The sequence below is a fragment of the Hirundo rustica genome, chromosome 24, assembly GCF_015227805.2.
Source record: "Hirundo rustica isolate bHirRus1 chromosome 24, bHirRus1.pri.v3, whole genome shotgun sequence".
NCBI classification, from domain to species: Eukaryota; Metazoa; Chordata; class Aves; order Passeriformes; family Hirundinidae; genus Hirundo; species Hirundo rustica.
Genome location: NC_053473.1, coordinates 5,296,498 through 5,324,017, shown reverse-complemented (window position 1 = coordinate 5,324,017; position 27,520 = coordinate 5,296,498). Strand labels below are relative to the sequence as shown.

Here is a 27,520-nt window from a genome sequence, read left to right as displayed (position 1 = left end):
TACAGGGGGGATGGATCCCATCCGCTGCAGGCAGCTCTGCTGTTAAATAAGGGCAGAAGCCACGAAAACCTGGCTGCAGTGAATGTCTGGCATGAATTTACTTCAGAGATGGGCCAATTTTCCTCCAGCAGATGAGGGATTGCAGGTGAAGGATTCCACATCCCTCCCTCTGGACAGCGGAGCACCAACAGATTAACTTCGCATCAAAAAGTGCTCAGTGCATTCTAGCACCAGGAATTAAACCCTGCTGGAGGGACTGCTGCTTCTGTAATCCTTCATCACTCGTGGAACAAGCCCGTAAACACCTCGTGTGCAGGCACAGGCACAGGCTCTGCATGAGGAGCCTCCCCTGTCCCCAAACCCTGCTCACAGCCACCACCAGGCTGCATCCCCGGCTCCGAGCTTGGCGCAGGCGTTTGGGATGTGCTCAGGGCTCCTCTTCCCTCCATTTAGCTAAAAAAACTCCGGATCTCCCCTGTGCCAGGGCACGGGCAGCAGGGAAGTGAAGGGCTCTGCTTTACAAGCTCTCTCTCCCCCACGTCCGAAATTGCCCCACTGACACTCGAGAGGCACCAGGGAGGCACCTAATTTACTACTACTCAGCATTTGTAACGCGCCGAATGAATATTAATGAACTGATGTAATTAAAATGATGCAGACGTTCAAGTGTAGTATCTGCCCGTCCTTGTATCTTCCTGGATAGATGAGGAAGAAATTCCCTGCTGCTTAAGGACTCAAAAAATTAACAGCCTGCTGTTGATTACATTTGTTAACTCTTTCCCTGGCATGAAGGAGCAGGGGCTGCATTTAACAGCTTCACCTAATGCTGTCATTTAGAGCTGAGGTTAATTGGAAGGGTCTCAGCTTGCCAGAGCAGCAGCTCCAAGGCTGCTTTTGCTGGAGCTGGATTCCAGCCGCAGCTCCAGCTCTAAAGGCCAACAAGGGCTCTCAAACACCTCTGTTAATACCCCAAGGCCACTTCCACGCTTATTTTAAATACAGAACTCCTCGGAGAGTTCCCTTCCAACTCAGAATTCTGTGATTTTGAGACTCAGATGTGGGGAAATCCCTGCTGGACTTCAGAGGCTTAAAAGTCATTCCCGGTCAGGTTGGACAGGGCTTGGAACAACCTGGGCTAGTGGAAGGTGTCCTTGCCCATGTCCCTTCCACCCTGAAACGCTCTGTGACTCTCAGCTGAGTCCCACCAAACCCCTCCTCAGTGTTTGTGATGAGGAGGACAAGGAATGTTCCAGGGCTGATCAATCATCCAGCAGGAGGGAAGAGGCAGAGGAAAGCAGCAGGACTCTGCCCTGAGGCTCGGCTCCTAAAGCAGCCACATTAACCCATTCCTAGCTCTCCATGACCAAAATCCTGCCAGCACCAGCAGCTCCAAAGGCTTTGTAACTCAGTCTTCTACACCAGTTGCAGCAGGACTGCTGGGAAACAAAACTATCGAAACATTTCCATCCAGCCTCCTTTGGTTCCTTTTCCAGGACCACCCTGCAGCAGCTTCAACTTCACCATTCCCAAAACTTGGGGAAACTCCCAAAACAAACCACACACTAACAACACCGAGAGCTGAACTATGCCTCTCCAACCCCAGGCTGTGACCCAAACCCTGCCATTTCCACTCCCAGTTTCCCACTGGGAAACACCAGCAAGACGCAGCAGCAGTGACGCGCATCAGAGCATCCAGAGAGGGACAAAACACAGCCCCTGGCTCTCCACAGCCAGGGACGAGGCTTACCTTCTTCAGCCTGCCCGTCTTGGTGCCCACGAAGACCACGCTGTAGCCGTTGTAGACGTAGGAAGCCACGGAGGTCATGCGGTCGCGGCTGGAGGTGAAGAGCGTCACCCCGTCCACGGGCACCGAGCCCCCCAGGGGCTGGTTGATGTCGAGCCCACAGAAGTTGTCATCGATGGGGACTGGCTGGAAGGACAAGGTTTGGGGCAGCTGTGAGTGACACCGAGCCCAGGGCAGCCCCACACACTCGGGGTGGTGTGGAGGGAGCTGGCGGTGCCGGCAGCAGGGTGGGGGCCGCAAACCTGCCAGCCCCTGCCAGCTGCAGCCACCTTCCACAGGGTTCTCACAGCTTCCAGAGCCCCGTGTTGGGAGGGACAAAGAATCCCAGGAAGCTGCACACCTTCATTCTGCCTTAACGCCACCCCTTCCCTCATTGCCATCACACTGTAGGATGAGAGCATGCATTAAAACGGGAGAGCACTCTGAATTTAGGGAGACTGAGGCACAGACAGACTGATCCTACTCTGCAAACTCGTGTTCCATCGGGGCAGGGACCGATCCCAGCTCTCAAGGGCTCCCACAGCCGACGCCCAGCGCATCCTTACCGCTTTGGTGCACTGGACATCCTTCCCCAGCAGCCAGTTGAGCTCCAGGTTGCCCTCGCCCTGGTAGCAGGACTGCAGGCGCTCCTTGATGTGGGCGTTGACGGTGCGGAGGGGGAAGGCGCAGAGCGCGGAGTCATCGGGGGGGTGGTGGTACTGCTTCTGCCCCTTGGAGAAGATGGCGAAGAGCACGTCCTCCTGCGCCGTGATGTTGAGGGCCCTGGCCAGCACCTCCCCCGGCTTGGACAGGTAGGCGGCCTGCAGCAGGCGGTACTCCGTGTCCCCCTTGACGCAGCCGAAGGGCAGGGACACGTACGAGTGGAACTTGGGGTCGTCCTTGCACAGGCGGACGATGCGGGAGGTGTAGAAGAGGTCGCTGGCGGAGTTGACGGAGACGCCCTCGGGGGTCTCCGGCTGCACGGTCAGAAAATAGACAAAGTTGCCGCTGGCGAAGCCGTAGATGTAAAAGATGTCGAAGTGCGAGACCAGGGCCAGCGTGTCCGAGGGGATTTTGATGAGGGACGAAACAAAGTCACTGTGGAGCTCGTAGTCCAACATCGCCGACGACTCCGGGTCCCGGGGCAGCTTGCGGCTGGAGAGGGTGGGGAAATAATCCTGCTTGCCGTCCACCGCCGTGCCGATGAAGAGCTTCCCGTCCTCGCCCTCGGAGCGCACGATCACCCCGTACATGGTGCCCGTTTTGTTGACGCTGGAGAGGTAATGCTCCTTCTTGTGCGAGGGCTCCACCAGGATGAAGAGGTCGTCGAGGCGCAGCAGCTTGCAGACCCCCTGGTAGAGGCTGCCGCACGCCAGCAGCCGGTTCTCGGAGTAGTCGATGATGAGCAGCTTGTTGACGTTGTTGGTGAGCGTGAGGACCTCGCTGCACGGCTGCACGATGAGGGGCGGGTAGCAGGACTTGTTGTCCTCCTCGGGACCGGTTTTGTGAGCCACCAGAATGGTCAGGTTCCCCGAAAGCTTGTACACCCTGTTGATGGCCCCCACGTAGACGGCCCCGGTGCCCCGGTGCACCGTCAGGTGGTTGAACGTCCAGTCCCGGTTCTCCGAGTGGAAAGTGTTGAACAAGGCGTTGCTGGACACGTCCCGGGAGAGCGAGGCCAGGAGGAGGCAGAGCAGAGCCGCTGACCAGCCATCAGAGTCCAGTGCCCGAGGCCAGTTCCTCCTCTGATCCATCCTGGGAAAGGCAAACTCCGCGTCCCCCGCGCGCGTCCTGAGCCCCGGCAATGTCCCTCACATGGTTCTGTGGAGAGAAGAACCACCCCGAGCAGAGGATTAGATCCCGTGTGCCCTGCAGATAGAATTCAGAGGAGGCTTTCTAATTACACAGTCCTTGGGATAAAGGGGGGATGTCTCCAAGCACAACGAGAATTAAGCAAGTCCACAACTTACTGGAGAACAGTTCGGGCTTGATGCTTTGCCACTTGTTTCAGCCCCTGCATCTTAATTTGTGGTGGGGTTTGGCTGTTTAGAACATGCTCTGCTCAGCCAGGGAGGGGAGAATCAGCTCCAGCCCAAGACAAAGCCTGCTGCTCACAGCCCCAGACATCCCTCTGCAATCTTGGCTGAAAGGATGTCTCCTGCAGCGTGTGCTGCTGGAAGCAGCAGAGGAAATGAGAGCTGTTCTTTACCTTTAAACCCGCTCTGATTTAATTTGGCAACCTGAGGAAGAAGCCTGGTGCAGGCAAGTTCATTGAGCACAAACACGCTGAAGGTGCTGCCACCTCCCCTCAGACCCTCCCCGGAGCCAGAAGTGCCTCTCAAGCAGGTGCTTTTTAGGCAGGAACTCCTTCACAAGGTATTTCCTGCCAAAAAGCAGCTGCCACCAAGGTGGGAGCACGTGGTGAGATCAGCCACCAAACCCTGCCAGCAGGGCAGACAGCACCAGCCCAGAGCAGCTTGCTCGACCTGACCACAGAGGTGCTTCAGTGCAAACATGCAGAAAACCACCACAAAGTTCTCCTTTATCCCAATTTACGCATTCCTTACGTGCTCCAGGCTGGGCAGGCAAAGGAACCACTTCAGAGACATCCCTCCTCACCTCAGGGTCACCCCAGCCCGGGGAAGAGCCCGAGGATGAGCCACATTCTGCACCCATGGAATTCCAGCAGGGCCAGCCCCACGCACCCCATGGAAGCCCTGCCCCTGCAGCTCTGATCCCTCACCCCCTGTCTGACAGCTGCTGCTCCTGGTTTGGTTTATTTTGATTTAAAACAATTCCCCGCGCTGCGAAGCCCCCCTGAGCTGGCGAGTGTCACCCAACAGCCGCTCTTTAGGCTTGTTCCCGCCGGGAGCCGGAGACGGCTGCTCCTGAGAGGTGACAAAGGAGCTCTGTCCCCGCGCTGCCATCTCCGTGTCACTGACAGGAGACACGACAGGAGAGAGGCAGCGGTAATGGCTTTCTCATTCTGCTCAGGGAAGCATTTCCCCAGCTGCTTCCCTCTCGCTGCCAGGCTCGGCGTTCCCACCTTTGGCCACGGCAGTTTGTCTGTCCCGGGGAGGACATGGACCCTGCCACCCCCTCGGTGTTTTGGGGATGGTTGTGGCACAGAGCAGCTGCTCCTGCCGCCTCTCCACACCCACAGCAGCACCAGGAGACTCCCTGGCTTTTTCCACTGTATTTCTGAGTGAGCATCCCAAGTATTCCCTGGTCCAGAATCTCCCCAAACATTAGGGATCAAAGGGTTCCCAGGGATCTTGGAGGGTCCTCTCCGTGCTGGGGACACGTGGTGGGCACTGACACCTGACCACGGGGCACAGGGGTCTCGGAGCAGCTGTGCCTGGAAGCCCACAGTGCCCCGAGTCCTGGGATATGGTCATGAACAAGCTCTGGTTCAGGGGGAGCCCCGGAAAGGAGAGATCCCACAGAGAACAGTGGGGCCCTGCAGTAAAGCCCTGCGCACACCATTTTCCTGCTCAGAAACTTCCAGCTCTTAAAAAGCTGTTCCCCTGTGGAGCGAGCCCAGGACAGTGCTGGCCAGCAATGAATGCATTTAAATAACCCAACTCCGCACACACCCGGCTGTGTGGGACAGCAGCAGCCCTGCCCTTGGAGCAGAGCAGTTTCAGGTCTTTTTCAGCAATATTTCCACCCCAGCCAGCCCAAACCCCGCGCCACGTGTGGCTGCTGTCATCTGTACCCCGGCTGCCAGCTGTACCCCAGCCTCTGTGCTCACATTTGTGAGCAGCCACCACCAACGGTGAGAGAATCTGCCTTTCAAACGTTCTCCGAGCGTGACAGACCACGAGCTGCCACCCCACCCAGCCATCCCTGGATCCATGTCCCCCCCGGGGCAGCTCCCAGGGACAAGGTGAGGTGCAGGGCTGGGCAGAGCCCAGCGATGCGGACACCACGCAGCCAGAGGAACCCGCTCCCCGCCAGGGCCAGCTGGGATTGTGGGGAGGGAATCTTGGCTCAGAAGAGGTTGGCAGAGGTTGCCAAGCGCGGCTGACAAATCCCTGGAAGTGCCCAAGGCCAGGCTGGATGGGGTTTGGAGCAACCCGGGGTGGTGGAAGGTGTCCCTGCCCATGGATGGGGTGGCACTGGATGAGTTTTTATGTCCCTCCCACCTCAAACCGTCGCTGTGGAAGAGGCCAAACACCTGGGGAGTTAAACACCAGCAGAACGGGTGATTTTAACTACGATCCTTAATACCATTTGATCATTAATTTTTCCTCTCTCTTTTTTTTTTTTTTTTTTTTTTTTCTCCTCCCGAAGAGAGTTTTAAAATACAGCCTCAGAAGCAATCTGCAGCTATTAGTAACGCAAGGTGAAAGCAAGAGTAAATTCAGGCACACAATATAAACCCAAGCAGCTGAAAGGCCTCAATTAGGCTGAAAGGAGTTATCTGGTATTTAAATAATTATTAGATTGAAGGAATAATCACAGGTCTGAGCCGATTTTTTCCCCCACTGTCATCCTAATGGAGACTATAATATTATTATTCAAATGCCCATGATTCTCATTGAGGGGAGGAAGAGAAAAGGGCTCATTTAATCTCCATGCGACAGGGCTTCAGGAGGCACCATTAGTCATTTCTCTCATTTCAGCTGTCACTCACTCACGGGCACCACAGTTTGTCATTAGTGGCATTTTGTGCTGACGACAAAAAAAAAAGAAGAAACACCACCCCCCCCCCAAAAAAAAAAAAAAAAAAAAACAAACAAACAAAAAAAAAAACCACACCAAAACGCCAGGGGGGAAAAAAAAAAAAAAAAAAAAAAAAAAGAGGAAAATTAAAGCCAAAAAACCAAGAGGATCTCCAGTGGCAAATGACGGCTCAAAGGCACAATTCTGATGTCACCAGTGTGGCAGCTGTGTTTGCCTGGTGGTGACGGGGGCTTTTCTCTGGGGCTGGGGTTGGGCTGGTGAGCAGTGATTTACACCCTCACCCATCGCCTCTGCTCCCTCAGCTCCTGTTTCCTGGGATATTCACCCCCTCTGGATGAGCCCTGGCACCTCCAGGACAGAGCACAGCACCCCCAGAGCCTTCACTGAGCCCAGAACCTGCCCTGACCCCTCATTCTCACAGACACCCCCATCCTCACCCCACCCTCCCAGCCCCACGAGCTTTTCCCTGTCTCTCCTTTTTCCTGTCCCTGTGTTTCCCCCCGCCCAGAGGCCACCGGGGTCCCAGGGTCCTCCTCCCTCCCACAGGGGGGAGCGGATTGGGCCATAAATCCCAGCAGTGCGGCTTTGTGGGGGCTGTGTCCCTGAACAGCCCCTGTGAGGAACGGCAGAGCCGGCGAGGAGGGGCGCAGGGGCTGGGGTGGCTCTCGGAGCTGGGGAGGGGTTCTGCCCTTTTTGCTCTTCGCAGCCCCAGAAGATTCATGGCTGGGAGCAGGGACAGGGGACAGCCCCCAGCAGTGCCCGAAGGGTCACCAGGCTGTCACAACCCCCAGAACTGCCCCCAAAGTATCACCGGGCTGTCACACCCGCTCCAAAGTGTCCAAAGTGCCACCAGGCTGTCACACCACCCCAAAAGTGTCCAAAGTGCCACCAGGCTGTCACACCACCCCAAAAGTGTCCAAAGTGCCACCAGACTGTCACACCCCCCCCAAAAGTGTCCAAAGTGCCACCAGACTGTCACACCCCCCAAAAGTGCCCAAAGGGCCATCAGGCTGTCACACCCCCCCAAAAGTGTCCAAAGGGCCACCGGGCTGTCACACCTCCCCAAAAGTGTCCAAAGTGCCACCAGGCTGTCACACCCCACCAAAGGTGTCCAAAGTGCCACCGGGCTGTCACACCACCCCCAGCAGTGTCCAAAGTGCCACCAGGCTGTCACACCACCCCCAAAAGTGCCCAAAGGGCCACCAGGCTGTCACACCACCCCAAAAGTGTCCAAAGTGCCACCAGGCTGTCACACCACCCCCCAAAAGTGCCCAAAGGGTCACCAGGAGGAGGGCAGGCTGCATGTGATAAACCCAAAGGCAGAACAAACCCTCTGGAGCAACCTCAGCCTGAGCCTTTCCCCTTCCACTGGCTCCACATCCCCCGGGAATGAGGGGAAAAGCCCCGAGTTTGGCCATTTCTGGGTAGAAAATGGGAACACGGATGCTGGACCCTCATCCTTCCTGCAGCACCTCGGGAATTTTCCTGTGAAACCTTTCCAAGCATTGAAGCTGCTGCAGTGATTGATCTCCACAAGGAGTGACATTCAGGACACATTTGTCAGCTGTGGAGGAAGACCTTACAATAATTAATAGGGTTTGGGTTTAATCAGACAAAAAGTCTGAGCCAGGCTGTCTGATGGAAGCTCCTCCAAGCCCTGGGATGTTCCCGGCGTGGATCAGAGGTCTGGATGCTCAGCGCTGCCTCTTTGGCCAGGCCAGCACAGCCAGAGGAGCCCCAGGCCACCAAATGCCCCCCGGCCCAGCAGAAACCTCCCTGCCCGCTCCCACCACCCCCTCCTTGCTCTCAGGGAAGAGAAGCTCGGCACATCCATGCCCCAAGCAGAGGATTTCCCTGGCTGTCCTGGAGCAGGGAGATCTGGCACTCCTCCCTCCAGACCCCACCAGACAGACACCCCCCAGGAGCCTGACCCCAAGGGACGTTACTGGCAGCTTAGTGTGAATAACTGGAATTCTTTAAGCCGTGAGGACGGCTCCTACTGCCTCTTCTTGGCCTTTTCTCTTTAGTATTTTGACTCCAACAACAATAAGAACAAGTTGTAAATCACCACTGAGGAGCCTGGAGTCGCCTCCGAGGTTTCTCCAGAGGTTTACCCGCAGGGATGACAAATAATGAGCTTTTCCTAAAACACAACCTGAACCCTTTGGGTTTTGGACCAAAATGCACCTTCCTGGCTCCCCCTGTCCCTGCTCCGTGCTGGCGGCCACGGGCAGGACCCGTGCCAGGAGCCGTGTCCCCCCTTCCCCGGAGCTGCTCGCTCCCAGGGCTGGCATTTCACAGCCTCGCAGCGTTCTGAGAAAGAGTTAAGAGGGCAAAACACAGCATTGTGATTATTGCTTCCTCCAGGCCTGGGACAAGGAAGAGGAGGGGAAGAACAGAGCCCAGCCACGAAAAGGCATTTCCCTGATAACAAACACCATCGCAGGAATTATGCACAGAATTTGTCCGGAGCCCAGATATTTGTTTATACAACACCCACTGTGCAAAGCTCTCCCCTCTACCTCCCTCCCGTGCACACACATCCCAACAGGCCCAGAGAAACAGAAAATCCTGCCCTAAGCCCCACATTTGGAGACAAAGTCTGGAGGATGTGGCACGTCCGACGCCGCTCCCGGCGTTTTCCCAGATTTGCTGGACAAGCCTGGACAAGCTGCGCTCCTCAGCGCCCATCCCCAGGGAGATCCAAAGCTGTGGCTGTCACCCAGCTGTGCCTCACAGCTGGAGCTGTTTAACCCAGCAACCCCACAGGGCTCCCACGGAAATCCACAACCAACCCTGGCCGCCTCGGTGGCAGAAATGAGGCACCTTCTCCTTTCCCTGCGCTGACACTTGACACCTGCGCTCTGAGAAACCACAGCTGGCAGCGGCTGAGCTCGGGGTGCGCTGCTGTGAAATAGCTCATAAATTACCTTGCTTGGAGAGGGGAGCTGGGGGAGGAGGGCTTTACTCCCCAGGCACTCCCCGAGGACGGGTTTGAGGCTGGTGACAGCCTGACGTGCCGGAGCAGGGAGCAGAACAGACCCTGATTTTCCGGGCTGCCTTGAAGTCTGACGCCCAAGGGGAAATTTAACGCTTCTGAAGTTTCGTAGCTGGTTTAGTCAAGTTTTGGGGAGGCTGGGGTTCGGCCAAACCTGTGTAAACAGGTCACTGGCTTTGGATGACGTTGAAAGAATAGGAGTTGGACAGAGAGTTGTGTCTGGTGCAGCCTCCTGCTGCAAGGCCCAGCTGTTATAACCATCCTTCCAGCGGTGTTTCTCTAAATAGTCCTCAAGCACCCCCAGGAACAGAATCCACAACCCTCCAGGCGATCTAGGTCAGTTTTACGTGTCTCAGAAAGTGCTTTTTCTGGTTTTCTACCTGAGCCCTGATGGACTGAGCTGGATCCACCTCTCCGCCGCTGCACCTGAGCATCGTTTGATTATTCATGGACTTTATTCCCAACAAAATGGAATTTAATGGCTGCTGACCTTAAGGTGCAAGCAGATTAAACGATGAAATGATTTGCCCAGGGCTAAGCAAAAGGTCCCAGTGGCAAGGCAGGGAGTTTTATCTCCCGAGCCTCAGCCCAGCGCTGTGTCCCCAGGTGACATCCAGCTGCAGTTTATTACAGCAGAATAATACAGAGCAGCGCGAGGGAGGATCGCAGAGCGGCCACCGAGCTGCAGGAGAAAAATAAGCAGCAGCTTCTCCTGGCCTCACTCCAAGCACACCACAGGCAAGTGAAGAACCCCAGCTCCAAATTAAATGGGTCCCCAGCCACTCCATTAAACAGAAATCCTGCAACAGAGCTCCTTTGGCTGTGCCAGCCCCTCGCAGCGAGCGGTGTTCGTTATCCCCCCGCTCCCTCCGGCAGCCAGATGTATTTACACAGTAGCCACAGCGCTGTTACCTAAGTAAAGCAGGAAATGGTACATTTGTTCAGATCAGGCTCTGGGATGCTGAATCCCCAGCTGTGCAGCGCTGGGTCTGTCTCAGCCAGCGGCGCTGGAACTGAGGGGGGCACGGCGCTGCCTCTGAGCACCCCCGGGCACGTTTGGGGTGCTGGTGGTGCTCCCTGCCACTCCAGGGCGGGCTGATCCTCTGGGATCAGCACCAGGCCAAGCCTGCACGGCCCCAGGACATCCTGCTGTCTGCTGTAAGAGCCTGGATGAGAGACACGGGACTCCAGGCAGCTCTTTGAAGGCGATGTTTATTTCATAGATTGCAGTTACAGCAGTCCTGGGCTGTGGGTAACAGAGCTGAGCCTAAAGCTGTCAGCAACAGCTTATAGGCAAAACCTGAAGCCCCTTTAGTTCTGCTTACAATGCATTATATGTTTTTCTTTACTGAGCATCTTAATACCTAATAACTGATGAGTGTCATACACAACTCCTTTACATTTACCCACAGCCTATCACATCCGCTATCGTTACCATATTATGGTCAGTACTGTCCAATCACATCGAGTTAATATGTTACATTTTAAGCTTAAAGTTGTTTTTCTGTTTTCTTGCAGTGGAAAATCCTTAGATCTTTTTTCTCCTTGGTAAAAATGTGGTTTTGTTTGCCTGTGGTTCTTCTCTTTACTTGGTAAAACCATGGGTTTTGTTTGTAGACAATATATCTTTTGCTCTTAGCTATAAAATTTCCTTCCAACTCATCCTAACCTTTGTCTACTGACAACTAACTCAGTGACCCTAACTTAAACACTTTTTATTCTTCTATATCAAAACTTGCCTTCATCCCTAGTGAACCTAAGCATTCATGACTGTAAGAGTTTCCTGTTCAGTTTTCATCCTCCACAACACTCCATCCCTGCGGGTGCAGGGTGTTCGTTCCCGCCCCGTGCCCAGCACCAGCTCCCTGCTCCCCTCCACATCCCGCTCACAACGCAGCATTCCCGGCACAAACAGGGCAGGAATCATCACCAGCTGTGGGGTCGGGGGGTTTGGGAAGGCAGAACACAACCGCAGAAGCCCTTAAAGGAGCAGGAACGGCAAAGCAGACACACGGTGCAGGACGGGGGCCGCACAGCACTGAGGAACCCTCCAGGGCCCGTTAGCCAGCCCCTGTCAGACCTGTGCTCCTGGGAGGGCGAGCTGGGGGCTGCAGCCACCACCAGCTTCAGCAGCCACGCCAAGGAAATGCCTTCACCCTACAGAGCCCCTTTGCCAGGGCTGGCTGCCCTTCCAAGGGCGTCCCTCGGGTGCTTGATTCTGTTTTTGGCTGAGTTTCAAGGTGCTTGGACCCCAGGAAAGGTAAAAGAGCTCCATCCCTGCTCAGCCTGCTCCACCCAGCAGGAGCAGTGACCACCACGGGGATGGTGCCCAGCCACGGGCAGGGTCCCACCATGCCCTGCCAGCCAGGGTCTGGGGGCCCCACGTGGGGCACCAGTTAGAAGTATGTCCTGGTTTGGGACAAATTTGGGAGAAAACCCAAGGGAGCACTGGGGGCTGCACCTGCTGCCCACCAGGGTCTGGACCTCGGCATTTTCCAGCAGCGCCGGAGAAACTAAGACTGAGGAGACGCTGAGAGAGAGAGCCTTCTCTAGGTAGGTCAGGACAAACTCAGGGTCCCGCCATGCCCTGCCAGCCAGGGTCTGGGGGCTCCCAGCCGCACCCAGACACGTCCTGAGGTCCAGGCAAGGACCCCGAAGCCTGCAGCCATCTCCCCTCTGTGCCACCAGCAGCTGAACGTCACCTCCTCTCCCAGAGTGTCGGGACATCAATGTCTGCTTGAGAAAGTGGCTCCTTCACACTCGTGTGCTCCCTGCTCCTCTGCCCTGCTTTTCAATTTCAGAGCTCTGGCAGATCTCTGATTAATTCAAGCCTGTTTAATAACCCTTCTGTTTAGATGAAACGAGCTGTCTTGTTTTCTTTATTTTTAACACTAACTCCCGTTTCTTTGCTAAGGATCTCTGTCATTTAAAAAACTTCTCTCTCTCCAACCAAGCTGATAATAAGACGGAGAAAGCAGCTGCTGACGTCCACATCTGACATCAGCCAGAAGGTCTCAGGCTAAAGAGGGGCTGGACACTTTGATGGATGAGATATCCCAAAAGCCTGAGCAGAATCAGGAACTCTACAGATGCCTGAGTAGCTCAGAGCAGGGCACAAACAGCAGCACTGAGGGGACAATGACGGTGACAGGAGAGGAGACTCGGGAGCCGCAGCACCCACACTCCTCACCCAGGAAGAGTCACCGTGTTTCTGCCTGTGGGGGTGGAAAATATCCCATAAAACCCTCTGGAAGCTGCTGCTGGCCCAGGCTGTGTCCCACACTGCGCCCCTGCTGTGGCAATCGATTGGCCGTGGGCTGCTGCTGCTGCTCCCAGCCTTGGCACGGCGTGCGCAGCCCCTGCCTGCTCCTGTGGGTCCCACCGTCCCTTGTCCCCTGCTCTGCCGTGACATCCTCACCCTGCAGGGTCCTGAGGCACCGTGACCACTGCCCAGCCCGGCCTTTTCCCTCCCAGCCCCAGCCCATCCCAGCCAGAGCCCACCAGGAGCGAGAGCCGCACCGGGAATTCCACCGGGAGCGAGCCGGAGCCTCTCAGCTGCCTCCTGCCTCCCTGGATTTCAAAGCTGCACTTGTCTGGAGAGCAACTGAGTCACTTCCTTCCCAGATCCAGCCTGTCGGACGGGCTCCAGCCGTGCCCGGAAAACAATAAATCCTTCAAGGACGTGTGAGGCCATATTTCACAGGGGTGCAGCAGCCTGCCCGCCCTGAGAGCCCCTCGGCACCCTTGGATTCAGCTCCGCTCCAGGGACGTGTCCCACCCTGGCCCCACGCCCATCCCAGCTGTCCCCAGATCCCCAGGGCGCTGCTTTGGATGGAGCAGCACAGGGATCAAAGCCACCCTATCACCCCTGAGTGATAGGTGCCAAACATCGCCAAGATGGGTCAAGAACTGACCAGAGAATTCCTTGGATTCCATAAAATCCAGGGAGGATCCCGCAGGGAGAGAAGCTACGGCTGAATTTGTGGCAGGACTCCTTTGGCAAACCCAAGGACACATCACAAAAGGAGATTTCTCCAGAAACTCAACGGAAAAACTCGTGAGAGCCAGTGCACCACTCTCAGCTGGTTCAGTTTTTAAAAATCTCCCCTTTTCCACCACAAACTGCTCCTCCAGATCCCAAAAAAACATTCCTACAAAGCTCAGTGGGGGGCAAAGCCAAAGCTCAACAATTGGAGCTCTCTCTGGCCCAAAACCTGTGGAGCTTTCGCCAAAACAACCCAGCTGAGATGCTTGGCCAAAAAGAACCTCCCAGATCTGGGGAAAAGTGATGATTTTGGAAAATCCAGGGGCACTCGAGTGCCTTTGTCACTTTTGAAGCCAGAAGCAGAGAGCAACTGCGTTACATTAAGGATCACAGGACTTCTAACCAAATGATCCCACACAGATGAGAATAAACTCAATGACAAGGAAATTAATATGACATCCCCTTCAGTAACACGATGGCTAAAGCAGATAATCTGCCCAAGTGTCGTGTTTATAATGGGAATTTGCAGAGAACGAGGCAGGAATTCGCGGGGATGAACAAATGAGCCAATATTCTGCCTCTTCTCATATTAAAATTTGCAGTTTGGGATATAAATAATGTGGGTTGATTTTATTTTATTTTTTTTTTAGTCTTGGGAGGAGAAGGAAATCAGGCCAAAATTGTTTGGTTTCCAATAGATCTCTGCAGCTGAGGGGGTGTGAGAGCAGGCTCTGCTGGGGCAGTGAGCTGCCCAAACCCCTGTGCCAGCAGGACTCACCCCCAGGGAGAACATTCCTTTATTAAACAGCAATTAAATCTCATTTCAATGACAGGGCTGACACAGAGCTCATCGGCACAAGTCTGCGGGGCAGCGAGCGCTTCAAATCCAACACATTCAGAATTCACACTCGGAGGTGGAAAACCCCCTGTGCAAAATCAGTGCAGTTCCACCCAACCTGTTCCTCCTGAGGCCAAACCTCCCAACGACCCTGGGCTGGGCTAATTCTTATCTTTCTTTTTTGTTTGTTTGGGTGTTTTTGTTTTAGATTATTATTTTTTTTTTTTTTTTTTAGGTTTTTGTTTGTTTGGGGGTTTTGTTTGGGGGTTTGTTTGTTTTTTGTGGGGTTTTTTTCTTTGTTTTTTGGGGTTTTTTTGGTGGTTTTTTTTGTGGGTTTTTTGGTTTTTTTTTTGTGTTTTGTTTTTTGGTTTTTGAGGTTTTTTGTTTGGTTTTTTTGTTTGCTTTTTTGGGGAATGGTTTGGTTTTTTGTTGTTGTTGCTGTTGTTGTTGTTGTTGTTGTTTGTTTGGTTTTTTTGTGGTTCTCCTTTTGTTCTAAACCAAGTTATACAACACCCTTGGAAGCCCTCACAAGAGCCTCAGCTTTTGTTTCTCTCCGGGAGTTTGCTCTGGCACTGCTGTGGCCACCTCGGCTCCAGGGAATTCATCTGGTGGAACCGCCGGGACCGACTTGTCCCTGTCACAAAGAGCTTGTCCCTGTCACACAGAGCTTGTCCCTGTCGCACAATTGCTGCCCTGAAAAGCAGAGTTACACAAGCTCTTGTAGCAGCACCTCATTATGGCCCAGGGCTGCTGCCGCTGTCTCCCCGTGGTCCCGGCGAGCTTGGCCCGAGCTCCTCGGTTGCTACGAGATTTTTAAAGACAGTCTGGACCTGTCACCACTGAGCAGCCTTTGAACACAATTCCTGCTCCAGGAGGCTCCTCAGCTGCCAGGGGAGCCAAACACTCCAGGAGAGGGCTCGTCCTCGATGCTGATGGAATTAACTCCTTGAGGACTGCGAGGGAACTTCGCAGCTGCGGCAGAAAGGACCTGCAGTGCCCCAGACCACCTTCTGCCACAGCATCTCCCAGCCAAGCAAATTGCTGGGGATGTTTTTCCACCTGGCCCTCCCAGCTCCAGTCTCGCAACGGATGATGTTAAATTCATCTGGAAATCCAGAGGGGCAGACAGCAAAAGTCAGGAGTTTTGGAAGGTTTGAGGCAAACACAAAAGCCTTTCTCATTCCGAGGTGGACTTCGAAAAGTTCTTACAGTCAGTTTGCTTACTCTGGGTTTATCATGGAATTAGAGAATGGTTTGGGCTGGAATGGAGCTGAAATCTCATCCACGGCCAGGGACACCTTCCCCTGTCCCAGGTTACTCCAGGTGTCCAGCCCGGCCTTGGACACCTCCAGGGAAGGAACCTTCAAGGTCCTTTCCAACCCGAACCATTCCACAGTTCTACATTTTAACTTTAATGCAGATTTAACTTGTGAAATGGCATATTTTAACCATAAGAATAATCGAGGCAGTTAGGAAACCTCCAGGCATGCTCCCTTTTCCTCCCCACCTCTTCACACTTCCATTAAAAATCAAAAGGAAATTCGCAGGCTTTTTTTTTTTTTTTTTTTTTTCAAATAACATTCCAGGCTGTGACATAAGCCAGCAAAGACAGGAAATATGATCATGAGGGCAGAGCTCCATCCTCTGCTCCTGTCACTGCGACTTTTTGGGGACTTGGCAAATGACTGAGTAGAGGAGACAGCCGGCGTGTTTTATGGAGTTGAACTGTAACATCCCTGTTCCGCAGCCAACTCCCCGCTCCTCTGCTCTGACACCGATAAATCTGCCCAGCCACGGGGAACAAAGCTCTTCACACGAGCTGGTCACACGTGAGCCCCTCATATCTGGCTACCTGGGCAAGCGCCCAGCCCCTGGGCTCTGCTGTGCGTGAATGTTCCCCAAGAAGTGGGGAAAACGCTGATTTCAGCCCCCTCACCCGGGGCTTTAACCCTGCCACCAACACACGTTCACCACAACTTTCCCAACTGCCAATTCCCAGAATCTCAGCCTCCCATCCCGAGGGGGGAAGTTGCCACTTTGTGCTCGAAGGAAAACCTTGCCAAGGCAAACCCTGAGAGCCCAGAACTCCGCGCAAATCCAAACAACTCAAAGCCTCAAGCGCCGTCCAAGCCTCGCCCTCAAACGCTCCCAGCACAAACTCACTTTTTGGAAGCTCATTCCCGGGTGAACAAACTAAAGCAGGGAGATTCAGGAACACCTGGAGAACACCCCCAGGTCTCTGCCCCTCTCTGGCTGGGCTCCCAGTGCCCTCCAGCAGGACCGGTGCGCTCACCAGGGATCGCCGCGGGCTCCAGCCCGATGACAGCACCGCCACGGAGGAAACGCTGCACATCAATCTCCCCGGCAGGAATCTGTTCCCAGGCTGGCCGAGCCTGGAAATGACAGGAGGAACTTCTTCCACGCTGAGTCAGGGAGTGACGGCGGGCGCAGGGCCGCGGTGGCCGCGCTTCCTCCCCGGCGCGCGTCAGGAGCCGGCGCTGCCCAGCAGCTTTCCTGTTTTCCTGCGCCTTCCCCAGACAGGGAAATGGGGCTCCAGAGCCTGACACGGCGGGGGTTGCACTGCTGGGGTGTCAGTGCTGTCAGAGCCACACGGGAGCTGAGAGGGGAATGAGCTGTGTGCTTCAACTTGCGCCGGAACGGCCTCTCCCAGCGCTCCCACCGCCCTTCAGCAGGAAAATGGGATTAGATTTGCCTGTGCATCCCAAGGGATTCCCCACACATTCCCACTGCTGATCCCCATGCACGAATGGAGCCCAGGGCGGGTGGGAGCTGCTGGTCCAGCCCTGGGAGAGCTCTGCCAGCCCCTCCAGGTCGCACAGAGGGGCAGAGGCTGCAGCCACCCTCAGCTCTCCCTACCTGTGCCTCCTTCTCCGGCACAGCACCGGCAGCGGCAGCGGCAGGAGGAGAGGTGAGAGGTCAGGGCAATATTTACTCAGACGTCACCTTTCACTTTTATGAAGTGGGGAAACGGTGCTGGAGCAGGAAAAGGGCTGTGAGGGACGTTCCTGCCTGGGAAGCCGCTGTCACGGAGGGCCAGGGCCTGGCTGGAACAGGACCCTCCAACCCCACACGGGGCTGGGGATGGGCTCCCAGGCTCCACCTGGGAATGGCTGGACAGGCAGGAGCTCTGCAGAGCCTCTCCCAGGCTTCTGGAGGTGCCCAGGCATTCAGGAGCCCACGGCACAGCTGGGTCATCCCCACACACCGAGATTTTAGGAACTCAGGCGACACAGAGCACGGCGCAGAGTGAGCACGGGATCAGCTGGATGAAAAAAACTTCCACAGGGGAAGCTCTTGGAAGAACCTTCTCCTTCAGCAAGTGGGGAGAGGGAGCTGAGTGTGCCCCTCGCACGATGCATGGGCAGGCGGCTCCCAGGGCAGTGCCAGGCAAGGAGGGGCAGCCCTGGCTGCCAGCCTGGCACAGCACAGCCCTGGCAGGGCTCTCTCTCCCCGGCTCGCTCTCCCCGTGCCTTCGGAGATCATCCGGATTTTTTTATAACGTGACTCTGATGCCTTTTATCTCCAGCTCTGAATGCAATTTTAGCCCAGGCAAAGCAGGATTAAATTTTCATAGTAGGATACATTTATCTCGCTTCTCACTCCCCCCATTTCCCCCTCCCAGGTCGATTTCAGCCAAACAGGAGCTGCGATTACCGGCAGAAACACGAGATGGGCTCTCTCTGATGGAGAGGGGAGGGCTCCTCTTTCCCAGCACCCCATCCCTGCAGCATCCCGGTGCCCGGCCCCTCCGAGCCGCACGGACGGATCAGAATTCCCACTCCAGCCCAGCAGGGAGCCCGCAGCACACCGGCTCCATCGCTGACACGTGTTGCGCTCGTGTGCCTGGGAAAGCTGCGCTGCCTCGGGAAAGCGCTGCCGGAGCTCCTCGCCCCACCCGAGCACGGCGGGCACAGGAACCGCGGCCACGGAGGGAGGACACACGGCCACGGCCGGCCTGGATCAGCCGGGAATGCCCGAAAAGCGCCGCAATCCTCCTGTGCCCGCTCGGTGCTGCGTTCCGCAAAGCTCCGGGGCAGATTCCCAGCCCCCGTCCCCCGTCCCCCACCGCCCCAGCCAGCGGCTGCCGCTCAGCCCAGCTCCGCTCCTTGCTGGGTTCGTGTTGGGTTTTCAGTCGGATCCAGAGGATCCCCTCTAGTGGGACGAGGAGGAATTTCAAGCCCACATCCCACTCCCAATTTCCAGCCCGGTGCTGGCCGTGGGGTCCAGGCCGGGCTCAGCAGTTCCTCAGCCCTTTTTGCCATTTTCCCCCTAAACCAGGCTGAGATGTTCACGGCAGCGAGGCAGCGCAGGTGGGGAGAACCGGAGAAAAGAGAAACGCTGCACGCACACGAGGATAAATCCCTGCACACCCGCAAGAGGAGACGACTTCCATCAGCAAACCCCCTTCGGCAACACGAATCCACCTGGCCCGCGGGTGTCACCGGGCTCTCAGCGCCGTGGAGGTGGCAGTGCCACCCTGTGACACAGCAGCCCGAGGCTCCCCGTGTCCCTGCCGGCACCAGCCCGCCGAAAATACATTTATTTATCTTCTCTGCAGCCAGCGGCTCCGAGCCCCGGGCGGCCGCCGCTGCCGCCCAAGGACAGCGCGCTGCCCTCGATTCCACTTTTGTCACCGCCTCGCTTTTCATCCGCGGCTCCCCCGAGCGCACGAAGAGCTCCTGCCCTCTCGGCCCCAGCGCTCGCCAGCCCCGCCGTGCCCTCGCCCTGCCCGGGGAGGAGGCGGCGCCCAGCTGAGGAGGTCGCCGGGGATCTCCGGGTGCCACCGACACTTCAGCTCCTTCGGGCGCAGCCCCCGGCCCCCGTGGCTCATCCCGGGGGGAGTCTGCAGCACTTTTCCCCCCTCGGTCCCCCCCGCCCTCCCTGCGCTGTTGTGGCGGTGGCCTCCCAGCCAAGCTGGTTAAGAGATTAACACTCTAAAAACCACATTTACTCTAATTAGCCATGAAATCTTTGTAACTAAGTGAAAAAATGTTTCCCTTGAGGGATTTTTGTCCATTCATCGCTGTTTGAATTGCCGGGGGGGGGGGGGGGTGGGGTGGGGGGGTGGGGAAGAGAAAAGAGGGGGGGGGGGGAGAGAAAAAAAAACCAAAAACCCTCCTCAGATCTAATGAATTAATAGCAGAATGCCCTGGGGGAGCAGCGGCTCCTCCAGAACACGGGCACCTCAAAGGGGGCTTTTCACAGCTCGCCGAGGGGACGCTGCTGAATTATTTCGAGTTAACAGACTGTAACAGCCCCGCTCCCCTTCCAGCCGGGCGGCTTGGCCAGCGCTCCGCTCCTCCCTTCCCTCGCACGGGGACGGACAGACGGACGCTGTGCCCGGCCAGCTGGGTGCCCCTGCCCTGCAGACAGACAGGGCACTGCTGGCAGCACCGCCAGTGCCCCCAGTTCCTGTCGTACCGGGGAAAAAAAAAAAAAAAAAACAAACAAAAAAACCCCCAAAAAAACCACAAACCAAAACCCATTTCAGAGTTAGGTGGGAGGGGAGGCAGAGAATCTTGCCACAACTTAGGCCCATAAATATTTCATATCGCTGGAAGAAGAACGATTATATTCCTGCCAGCACTTTTCTTGTGTATTTTAAATGTGTCACCGCCTTCTACTTTCTCCCCCGTTTGTGTTTCTTGTAACAGGCCCATGAAATAAAGATTAGCTGAATAATCAAGAGTGTTTAGAAATGTGAAGGGGCCTGTCTCAGGAGCACTGCAGGCTCAGGTTCATCTTTTTCCAGCTTTTCTTTTTTTTTTTTCCCCCTGTTTTTAAGGATGCCAAAGGCGGATGGGGGAGCGGGGTTTTCACAGGGTGGAAGCGAGCGGGAGCGGAGCCCGAGCGTGGGGCTGGGGAGAGCGGAGAGCACGCAGTGCCCCGTCAGAAATGACAGCCTCAGCACCCTGAGGAACGGGGGGCACTCCCCCCATTGCATATTTATCGCTCAGGCTGCAGAGGGGCCAATTAAAGCAGCTTGATCACCGCGCGTGCGGAGCAGCCGCGGATGTGCTGGGATGAGAGGGGCAGGTGCGCGCGTTCCTGTTGGGATGTGGAGCAGTCCCTGCTCCGAGAGACTGCCACAGAGCAGCCTCGGTGAGCAAAGATACCCCTGCTCCCCCAGGACCATCACTGGGTGAGCAGAGGTGACTCTGCTCCACCAGGAGAGCATCCCTCAGCGAGCAGAGGTGACTCTGCTCCACCAGGAGAGCATCCCTCAGCAAGCAGAGGTGCTTCTGCTCCACCAGGAGAGCATCCCTCAGTGAGCAGAGGTGACTCTGCTCCACCAGGAGATCATTCCTCAGCGAGCAGAGGTGACTCTGCTCCACCAGGATCATTCCTCAGCGAGCAGAGGTGACTCTGCTCCACCAGGATCATTCCTCAGCGAGCAGAGGTGACTCTGCTCCACCAGGAGATCACTCCTCAGTGAATAAAGGTACCTTTGCTCCACCAAGAGATCATCCCTTGGTGAACAAAGCTGCTTCTGCTCCCCCAGGATCATCCCTTGGTGAGCAAAGGTGCCTCTGCTCCATCAGGAGATCATCCTTTAGTCAGCAGTTACCCCTGCTCCATCAGGAGAGCATCCCTTGGTGCCCCTGCTCCACCAAGAGATCACGCCTTGGTGAACAAAGGTGACCCTACACCTCCAGGATCATCCCTCGGTGAACCAAGGTGCCCCTGCTCCCTCAGGGTCATCCCTTGAGGAACCAAGGTGCCCCTGCTCCACCAAGAGATCATGCCTCAATGAACCAAGGTGCCCCTGCTCCCCCAGGATCATCCCTTGATGAACCAAGGTGCCCCTGCTCCCCCAGGATCATCCCTCGATGAACCAAGGTGCCCCTGCTCCCCCAGGATCATCCCTCGATGAACCAAGGTGCCCCTGCTCCCCCAGGATCATCCCTCGATGAACCAAGGTGCCCCTGCTCCCCCAGCACAGCGTCACGCTGGCACCCAAGAGCCAGCCCAGCTTCTCACCTTCAGCTCCTCACCACTCACGCAATTTCTAAATACCGTCTTTGCCTTCTCTCCCGGTTCAGCTCCTCGGCTCAGCTGCCCACGGCATGAGACAGTCTGCACCTACATCTGCCCTAGCTTTCGGGCAACCTTTCCCCAGGCGTGCTCGAGACTCCCACATCGAGCTGCAGCAGGAGTTCCCGAAGTAAGTTCTGGAAAGCCTCGTGGCGGCACCGAGATGGGAGATGTCGGGAAGAGCCTGCAAATCACACATTTCCCCGAGACTCCACGGGGTCTGCCCGGCAAAACTGCTCCAAATGTCATCTCCATTTAGCCGCTTTGCGAGCCAATTTGTCACATCCTAATGCAATTTGCTGAGGAGAGTTAAAGAGCACAGGGCAGGAGCAGTCACCCCTTCCTTCTCCGGGCTCCCGCAGCCAGCCTGCGTCTGCAGCTTCCCTCTGGCATCCAGCTGGAGTTCCCTTCTGCCGGGAAGCAGGGGAGGCTCGGGGTTAATGCAAAGAACAAGGCAGAGCACGGCAAGAGCTGCTCACCATCATTTTTGGTGGATTATGTGCGGATCTTACGCAGCATCTGTTACCTGCTTCCACCGCACCGGCTTGTTCTGAGCCGGGGGGGGGAACTCCACAATTAATTACATCAAACAACGCCATAAAGACAATGAGGAGTAAATTGGGTTACTTTATCTTCTTGCAACAAGCGCCGGGGATGTGGTTGGAGGAGTTGGGAGGGATGGCTGCCTTGCCTGATAAGCCATTTCACAACTGCCACCGTCGGGTCACGTCCCCCTCTGCTCGCACCGAGCGTCTCGAATCAAAGCTGCTTTATCTGGTGCCCTGCACCACCCCAAAACACCACATCGGAGCTCTGAGGGTCCTCAAAGTGACAGCAAATGGACAAAAGGGCAGCAATAAAGACCAAAGGAACCCCCCCATTGAGTTCTAAAGGATCTAACACCTCTGTGCTAAAGGTAAAAAAGCCAAACATCTGTTCCGAGCATGGCACAGATTCTTGCGAGGCATCTGTCCCTCAGCTGTAAGTAGGTCACCTCACTCCACTTCGGTCACCGTTATCAATGAAGCCACCCAGAGCAGGAGGGACAGGACCGCGTCCCCGGCTCAGCCGAGGTCTAGCAAGCGCCTTGGAGCCACCAGTGAAGCATCAAGTGCCCAGCTCAGAGCAGGAGCAGCCTTTGAGCTGGGGTTTCACATCATGGCACTGCGAGAACTTCACGTTCCCTCACCTCGCAGCCTCAGCTGCTGCTCACAGACGCACGGGGGATTTTTATTCCCCCCTCCCTCTGCCGCTTGCTATTCACCTCGCTTAAAATTAACCTATTGACTTCCTGATAGTCCTCAGAACACAGATTAATTGAACATCGCTCACTTCACCTCCAGGAACGCTCGAGTATTGGCCGTAGCGTGAGCGTAGACAAAGCCGGGAATGCCTGACCGTGCCGGGTTAAACGGAGGTCACAAGCGGCGAGGACAGCTCGGGCAGAGCAGCCTCAGCTGTCACCGACACCCATCCCACAGCTCCGCGGCTGCGGAAACCGGCACCACTACCCGGGACTTGGGATTTCCCTCAAGGGAGCGCGAGTGCGCTCGGCATCTCTCCCCTCATCACCTTCCGAAAAAAGGGGTGTAGGAAAGTTTTAGTGGGGATTTTGTCTCTTATCCCCTAAGGTTCAGGGGTGTTTTCCAAAAAGTGCCTCCTTGCTAAGAGGAACTTTTTACGGAGATGAGTTTATCCCGCTGCATCGGCTCCCAGACCGTGACTGAGCGGTACCAAGCGGCCGCGGAATGAACGAGGAAGCAGCGATGTCTAACGGGAGCGCGGAGCAGCCCGGGGAAGGGAGCGGGAGCTGCATTCCCTGGAACCGGGCAGCCGGAGCGCTTCCTCCATCCCTTCCCCCGGCATCTCCGCGCAGCTCCGCGGGCACGGCCGGGACCGGCGGGGCCGGAGCCTCCGGGCACCACCCCGCGCTCTGCAGCCGCCGGTGCCACCCGCAGCCCCCGGTGCCTCCCGGCTCGGGCAGCTGCGGGCGGCGCGGCGACAACGATCCCGATCCTCCACCCCGCATCCTCCGGCGGGAGATGCCCGGCGCAGCCCCCACCCCGGGGACCCTCCGCACCCCGGCGGGCGGCAGCCCCTCGCCATCCGCCGCCACTCACCAGCCCTCGCCGCTCCGCTGCCGCCCGCCTCCCGGCTCAGGGCGGGGGGACGCAGGCGGCCCCCGGCACCATGGAAATCCGTGGCCGGGCGGCCGGCGCTGCCCGCAGCCCCTCCGCCTCCTCCGGCGCTCTTCGGCTCAGCCTCTCCGGCCTCTCATCGCCTCCGCAGCCGCTGCCCGAGTGCGGCGAGCGCGGCTCGGCTGCGCTGCGCCCTCCCCGGCATCCGCCCGCCGCCAGCCCGGGCGCGCTCCCCGCTCGCTCCGCGCCAGCCCCGCGCCCGGGCGCGCTCCCCGCGCCGCTCCCCGCCCGCCCCCGCGCCGCCCCCGCTCCCCCGGTAAACCTTCCCCAGCCTGGGAGCCGGCACCGAGCTCGGCACCCCCTCCCCACCTCACCTGCGCCCCCCCGTCCCCGCGGAGCGCGGCGGAGCCGGTGTCGGGGGAGCGGCTCCGCGCTGGAACAAAGCCCCGAAACGCCCGGGGCGGCCTCGCCGAGCGGGGCTGAGCGTCCCGGCCACCGAACAGCTGTCCCCGAGAAAGCCCCGCACCTGCCCCCGCAGCTGTCCCACCTTGGGGGGGCTGGAGGGAGCGGAACTGGGCTGTGGGGTTTTGTCCCCCCCAGCTCTGCCCCTCTTGGCTCCAGTCCTGGTGGCAAGAGCGACACCCGAGCTCTCCGTTCCTCAGTTTCCCCGTCTCTGGCAGGGGCTGGCAGCTTGGTTTTCTGCCGAGGCCGGGTCACCTCCAGCAGGGCTGGAGCTGGGTGTGTGCTGCAAGGCCCCTGAAGCCACTGACCCCCAGCACCTCCTGCCAAAAGCTGCCAGAACCCAACCACAGTGGCCACGGCCTGCTGGGGAGGGTGCCCTGTGACCACCACTGCTGGGAACCTCCCTGGGCTTGAGTGGTTCAGCCTCAGAGCCACGACCTGGCCTTTGCTGCTGCCTCAGCACGGGGAGAAACCCCTGGAAGCTGCAGGGTAGCCAAGGTGGGGAGCATCTTCCAACACCCCACACCTCAGCGGTCACCTGCAGCAGCCCACAATGGTTTGGGAGCACCTGGAGTCAGGGAGGAAAAGCCAGTCCCAGTGCCCCAGCCGGACATTCTGCTCCTGAAAGCCAGGAGCACCACGGTCCAGCTGACCCTGACCCAGGCAGGGGCCTGGGAACGATTCCGAGGAGTGCAACTGGTGGAGGGGATCAATACCATGATGGATTGCTGTTTGCTGGATCTTGTCATCGGGAATTTTTAAACCATTTTTCTATTACACATCAGAACAGTCACAAGAGCAAATCAGAAGCATCATCGTGGGCCTCCTCCACAGCAAACCTAAGTGACAAAACCAACCCCATCTCCCCTTCCAGTCCCCCTCCAGCCCAGCCCGTGTCACCCTCGCTGCTGTCACCATGGCCGCAGAAGTGGCCTCGCTGCCTCTTCCCTGCCTGGTGCACGTTAGCAAGACCCTGCAAGAGCAGTTTTGGGTGGAAAAAGACATGGTTTTGGTTTTGCTGTTTGCCGCCCCCCGTAGAGGATTCAGGAACCCCTAATGGGATTCCCTCAGGGAATGCCTTTGCATCCCACGGTGCAGATCCAGGTGCCACCCTTCCCCTGCCCTGGGGTTGTAACCAGCCCAGCACTGCCCCTCCCCAGGGAGAAAGGCACAGGTTGGTTTGTGGGTTTGTTGGTTTGTGGGTTTGTTGGTTTGTGGGTTTGTTGGTTTGTGGGTTTGTCGGTTTGTGGGTTTGTTGGTTTGTGGGTTTGTTGGTTTGTGGGTTTGTTGGTTTGTGGGTTTGTCGGTTTGTGGGTTTGTCGGTTTCTCCCCCATCCCAGCAGTGTCGCTGCCCCCCCCTGCAGAGCCCTCAGGGCAGAGCTCCCTGCGCAGCACAGCCAGGAGCCCACTCCCCCAAAAAGGGTCCCCTCGGCCCCGCTGCAGCTCCAGAGCTGAGGACTTTGACAGCCTGGGGAGATCCCCGAGCTGCAGCTGCTCAGCTCGGGAGAGGCAGCAGAAGGCACTCGGTGGATGGCAGCATTGGTTCCTGAGCAAGCTGCTCTCTCCCATTCTGTTCCCAGTACAGCTCTCGTGCTGCATTCCCGCTAACGGAACCAGATCCCAGTGCAAAACCCATCTTTGGATAAATGCACATCCCACTACTGGCATGAACAGAAGAGAGGGGGAAAAAAATCCACTTGACAAGGTTTTTCTAAAGAGGAAGAATAGTGCAAAGTGCTGGTTAAATTCCCGTTGATCCTTCACTCAGCTTCCCATATCCGTGTGGGTTTGACTGCTTGTCACCCCTCCTCGTGCAGAGCCCTACGGGGCAGGGCAGGATGTCTCAGCAACCCTTCTCCTCCTCTGTGTCTGCATCCTGCCTCCTGTTTACCTTTTTATTGATGCTCAGTTGTGCTCCTGGATGCAGAGGCTGTTCTCAGCTGCTGCCCCGAGCCATGGGCTGTGCCAGCCCTGGGGAGTGGCACAGGGCAGGGGCTGGTGGCACTGGGGGCGCTCAGGCTGAGGAGTTTTTTTCTGTGCTGTAAATATGAGTGAGATCTGTGCTGGGCCAGCTGCTGCGGCCCTCAGGGGGTCCCGGCTTGGGAGGGAGCCACCAGGAAGAGCCAAATCCAACTCCTGGCCCTGCACGAGGCCGCCCAAGGACCACGGGCAGTATCCAGGGGTTATCCTGTGTTACCTGCATTCACCTTCTCCTGGGAAGGTGACAGGCGTGAGTGCTGGGATCAAGGTCTGGAGTTGTGGCAGAAGGAGGCACCTGCCCCGAACTCAGTCGGGTGACGGTGACAGACGTACAGAGATGGACACACAGACAGTCCTGCGCCCACAGAGAGCTCCACACCACCTCTGCACACGGGTATTTGCGCACCCTCACGGTACCAGCGTGGGGATTTATCAGCAGGTCCTGGCGCAGGTCTGACACCCCCCTCTGCTGCTCCCAAGCGTGGGGACAGCACAGGCACTCGGGCCTGCCTGCAGTGACACCTGGGTGCCAGCGGCCACCTCCCTGGCAGCAGGGCACACGGAGCTTCGGAGGAGAAACCGGGAGCTGTGGCCGGGCAGGGGAGGTGGGCTGTAAAACCACCTCCGAACCCTCGGCAGGCACCTCTTATCCCCGTGTTCTGACCCGGGGACCCCCTTTTCCCCAGGGGCTGCAGGTGGCACAGTTGGAGCCCCAGGGGAAGCGCAGGCTCCCTTTGGAGCCCGTGGATCACAGTTTTTCTTTGTCCGTGTCTTTGATAACCGCCTTTGCTTCGGAGCGTGGGGGTCACGAACCTGAGTGACCCAGGAGCCTTTCAACCCTCGCAGCAGCCAGGGTTTCCACGTCCCTGGAAGTGCTGGATAACGCGGCTTTGGACACCGCCTGGGGCTCTCCCCTCGCTGTCAGCGCCCGAAATCAGCGTTCGATCCGCGTTCGCCATTCCCAGGGCAACGACGCGGAGTCACCGCTCCCCAGACAGCCCCAGCAGGGAAACAGCGGAGGGAAAAGAGCTTTCCCCGCTCATTCCCGTGAGGGTTTCGGACACGGGGAACGCGTCCAGGCGGCGATTTCGGCGTGGAGAAGCTGTGCGAGGCCAAGAGCACCATCTATAGGCACCGTCTATAGGCGCCAGCGCTGACAGCTCCCGCTGCCTCCCAGCCCGGCAGAAACCCGGCGCAGCTAATAATTATTCAGCACTAATCACTACAATAGAAGAATCATAGGCAGTTATTTAGAAATGATTGTTTCCCCTCAGTTATTACTTATGACAGTGAAAGGAAGTATCAAGCAGTCAAACCCACATGGATATGGGAAGCTGAGTGAAGGATCAATGGGAATTTAACCAGCACTTTGCACTATTCTTCCTCTTTACAAGAACACTGTCAAGTGGATTTTTTTTTTTTTTTTCTCTCTCTCTCTCCTGTTCATAATGTCTTCTCGGGAAATAAAAAGGATTTTTCTTTTCCTAGCGCTCCTTATCCCTTCCTCTCCTCAGATTTTCCCATAACTCCAAGCTCCAGCTGTTGCCTCTGGATCCCCTGGTTTGAACTGAGCTGAAATTAACTCCAGGTT

At 56.9% G+C, this 27,520-nt stretch overlaps 1 protein-coding gene across 7 annotated transcripts in view; it reads right to left on the bottom strand.

Moving 5' to 3' along the window:
• The window catches only part of PLXNA2 (plexin A2), a 155,847-nt gene extending 131,794 nt beyond the window's left edge, over window positions 1-24,053 (bottom strand). The window contains exons 1-3 of one of the 7 annotated variants that reach the window (XM_040085413.2): window positions 24,035-24,053; window positions 2,350-3,604; window positions 1,748-1,930 (exon numbers count right to left, since the gene is read on the bottom strand). In XM_040085413.2, the coding sequence (XP_039941347.1) occupies window positions 1,748-1,930; window positions 2,350-3,537 (1,371 nt within the window). In that variant the 5' untranslated portion in view covers window positions 3,538-3,604; window positions 24,035-24,053. Of the gene's footprint in view, window positions 1-1,747; window positions 1,931-2,349; window positions 3,605-16,586; window positions 16,606-18,684; window positions 18,796-21,828; window positions 21,847-23,469; window positions 23,609-23,861; window positions 23,881-24,034 lie in introns of those variants that run through there. The other 6 variants (XM_040085411.2, XM_040085410.2, XM_040085414.2 and 3 more) reach the window with 6 other exon arrangements.
• Between the last annotated feature and the right edge of the window lie 3,467 nt (window positions 24,054-27,520).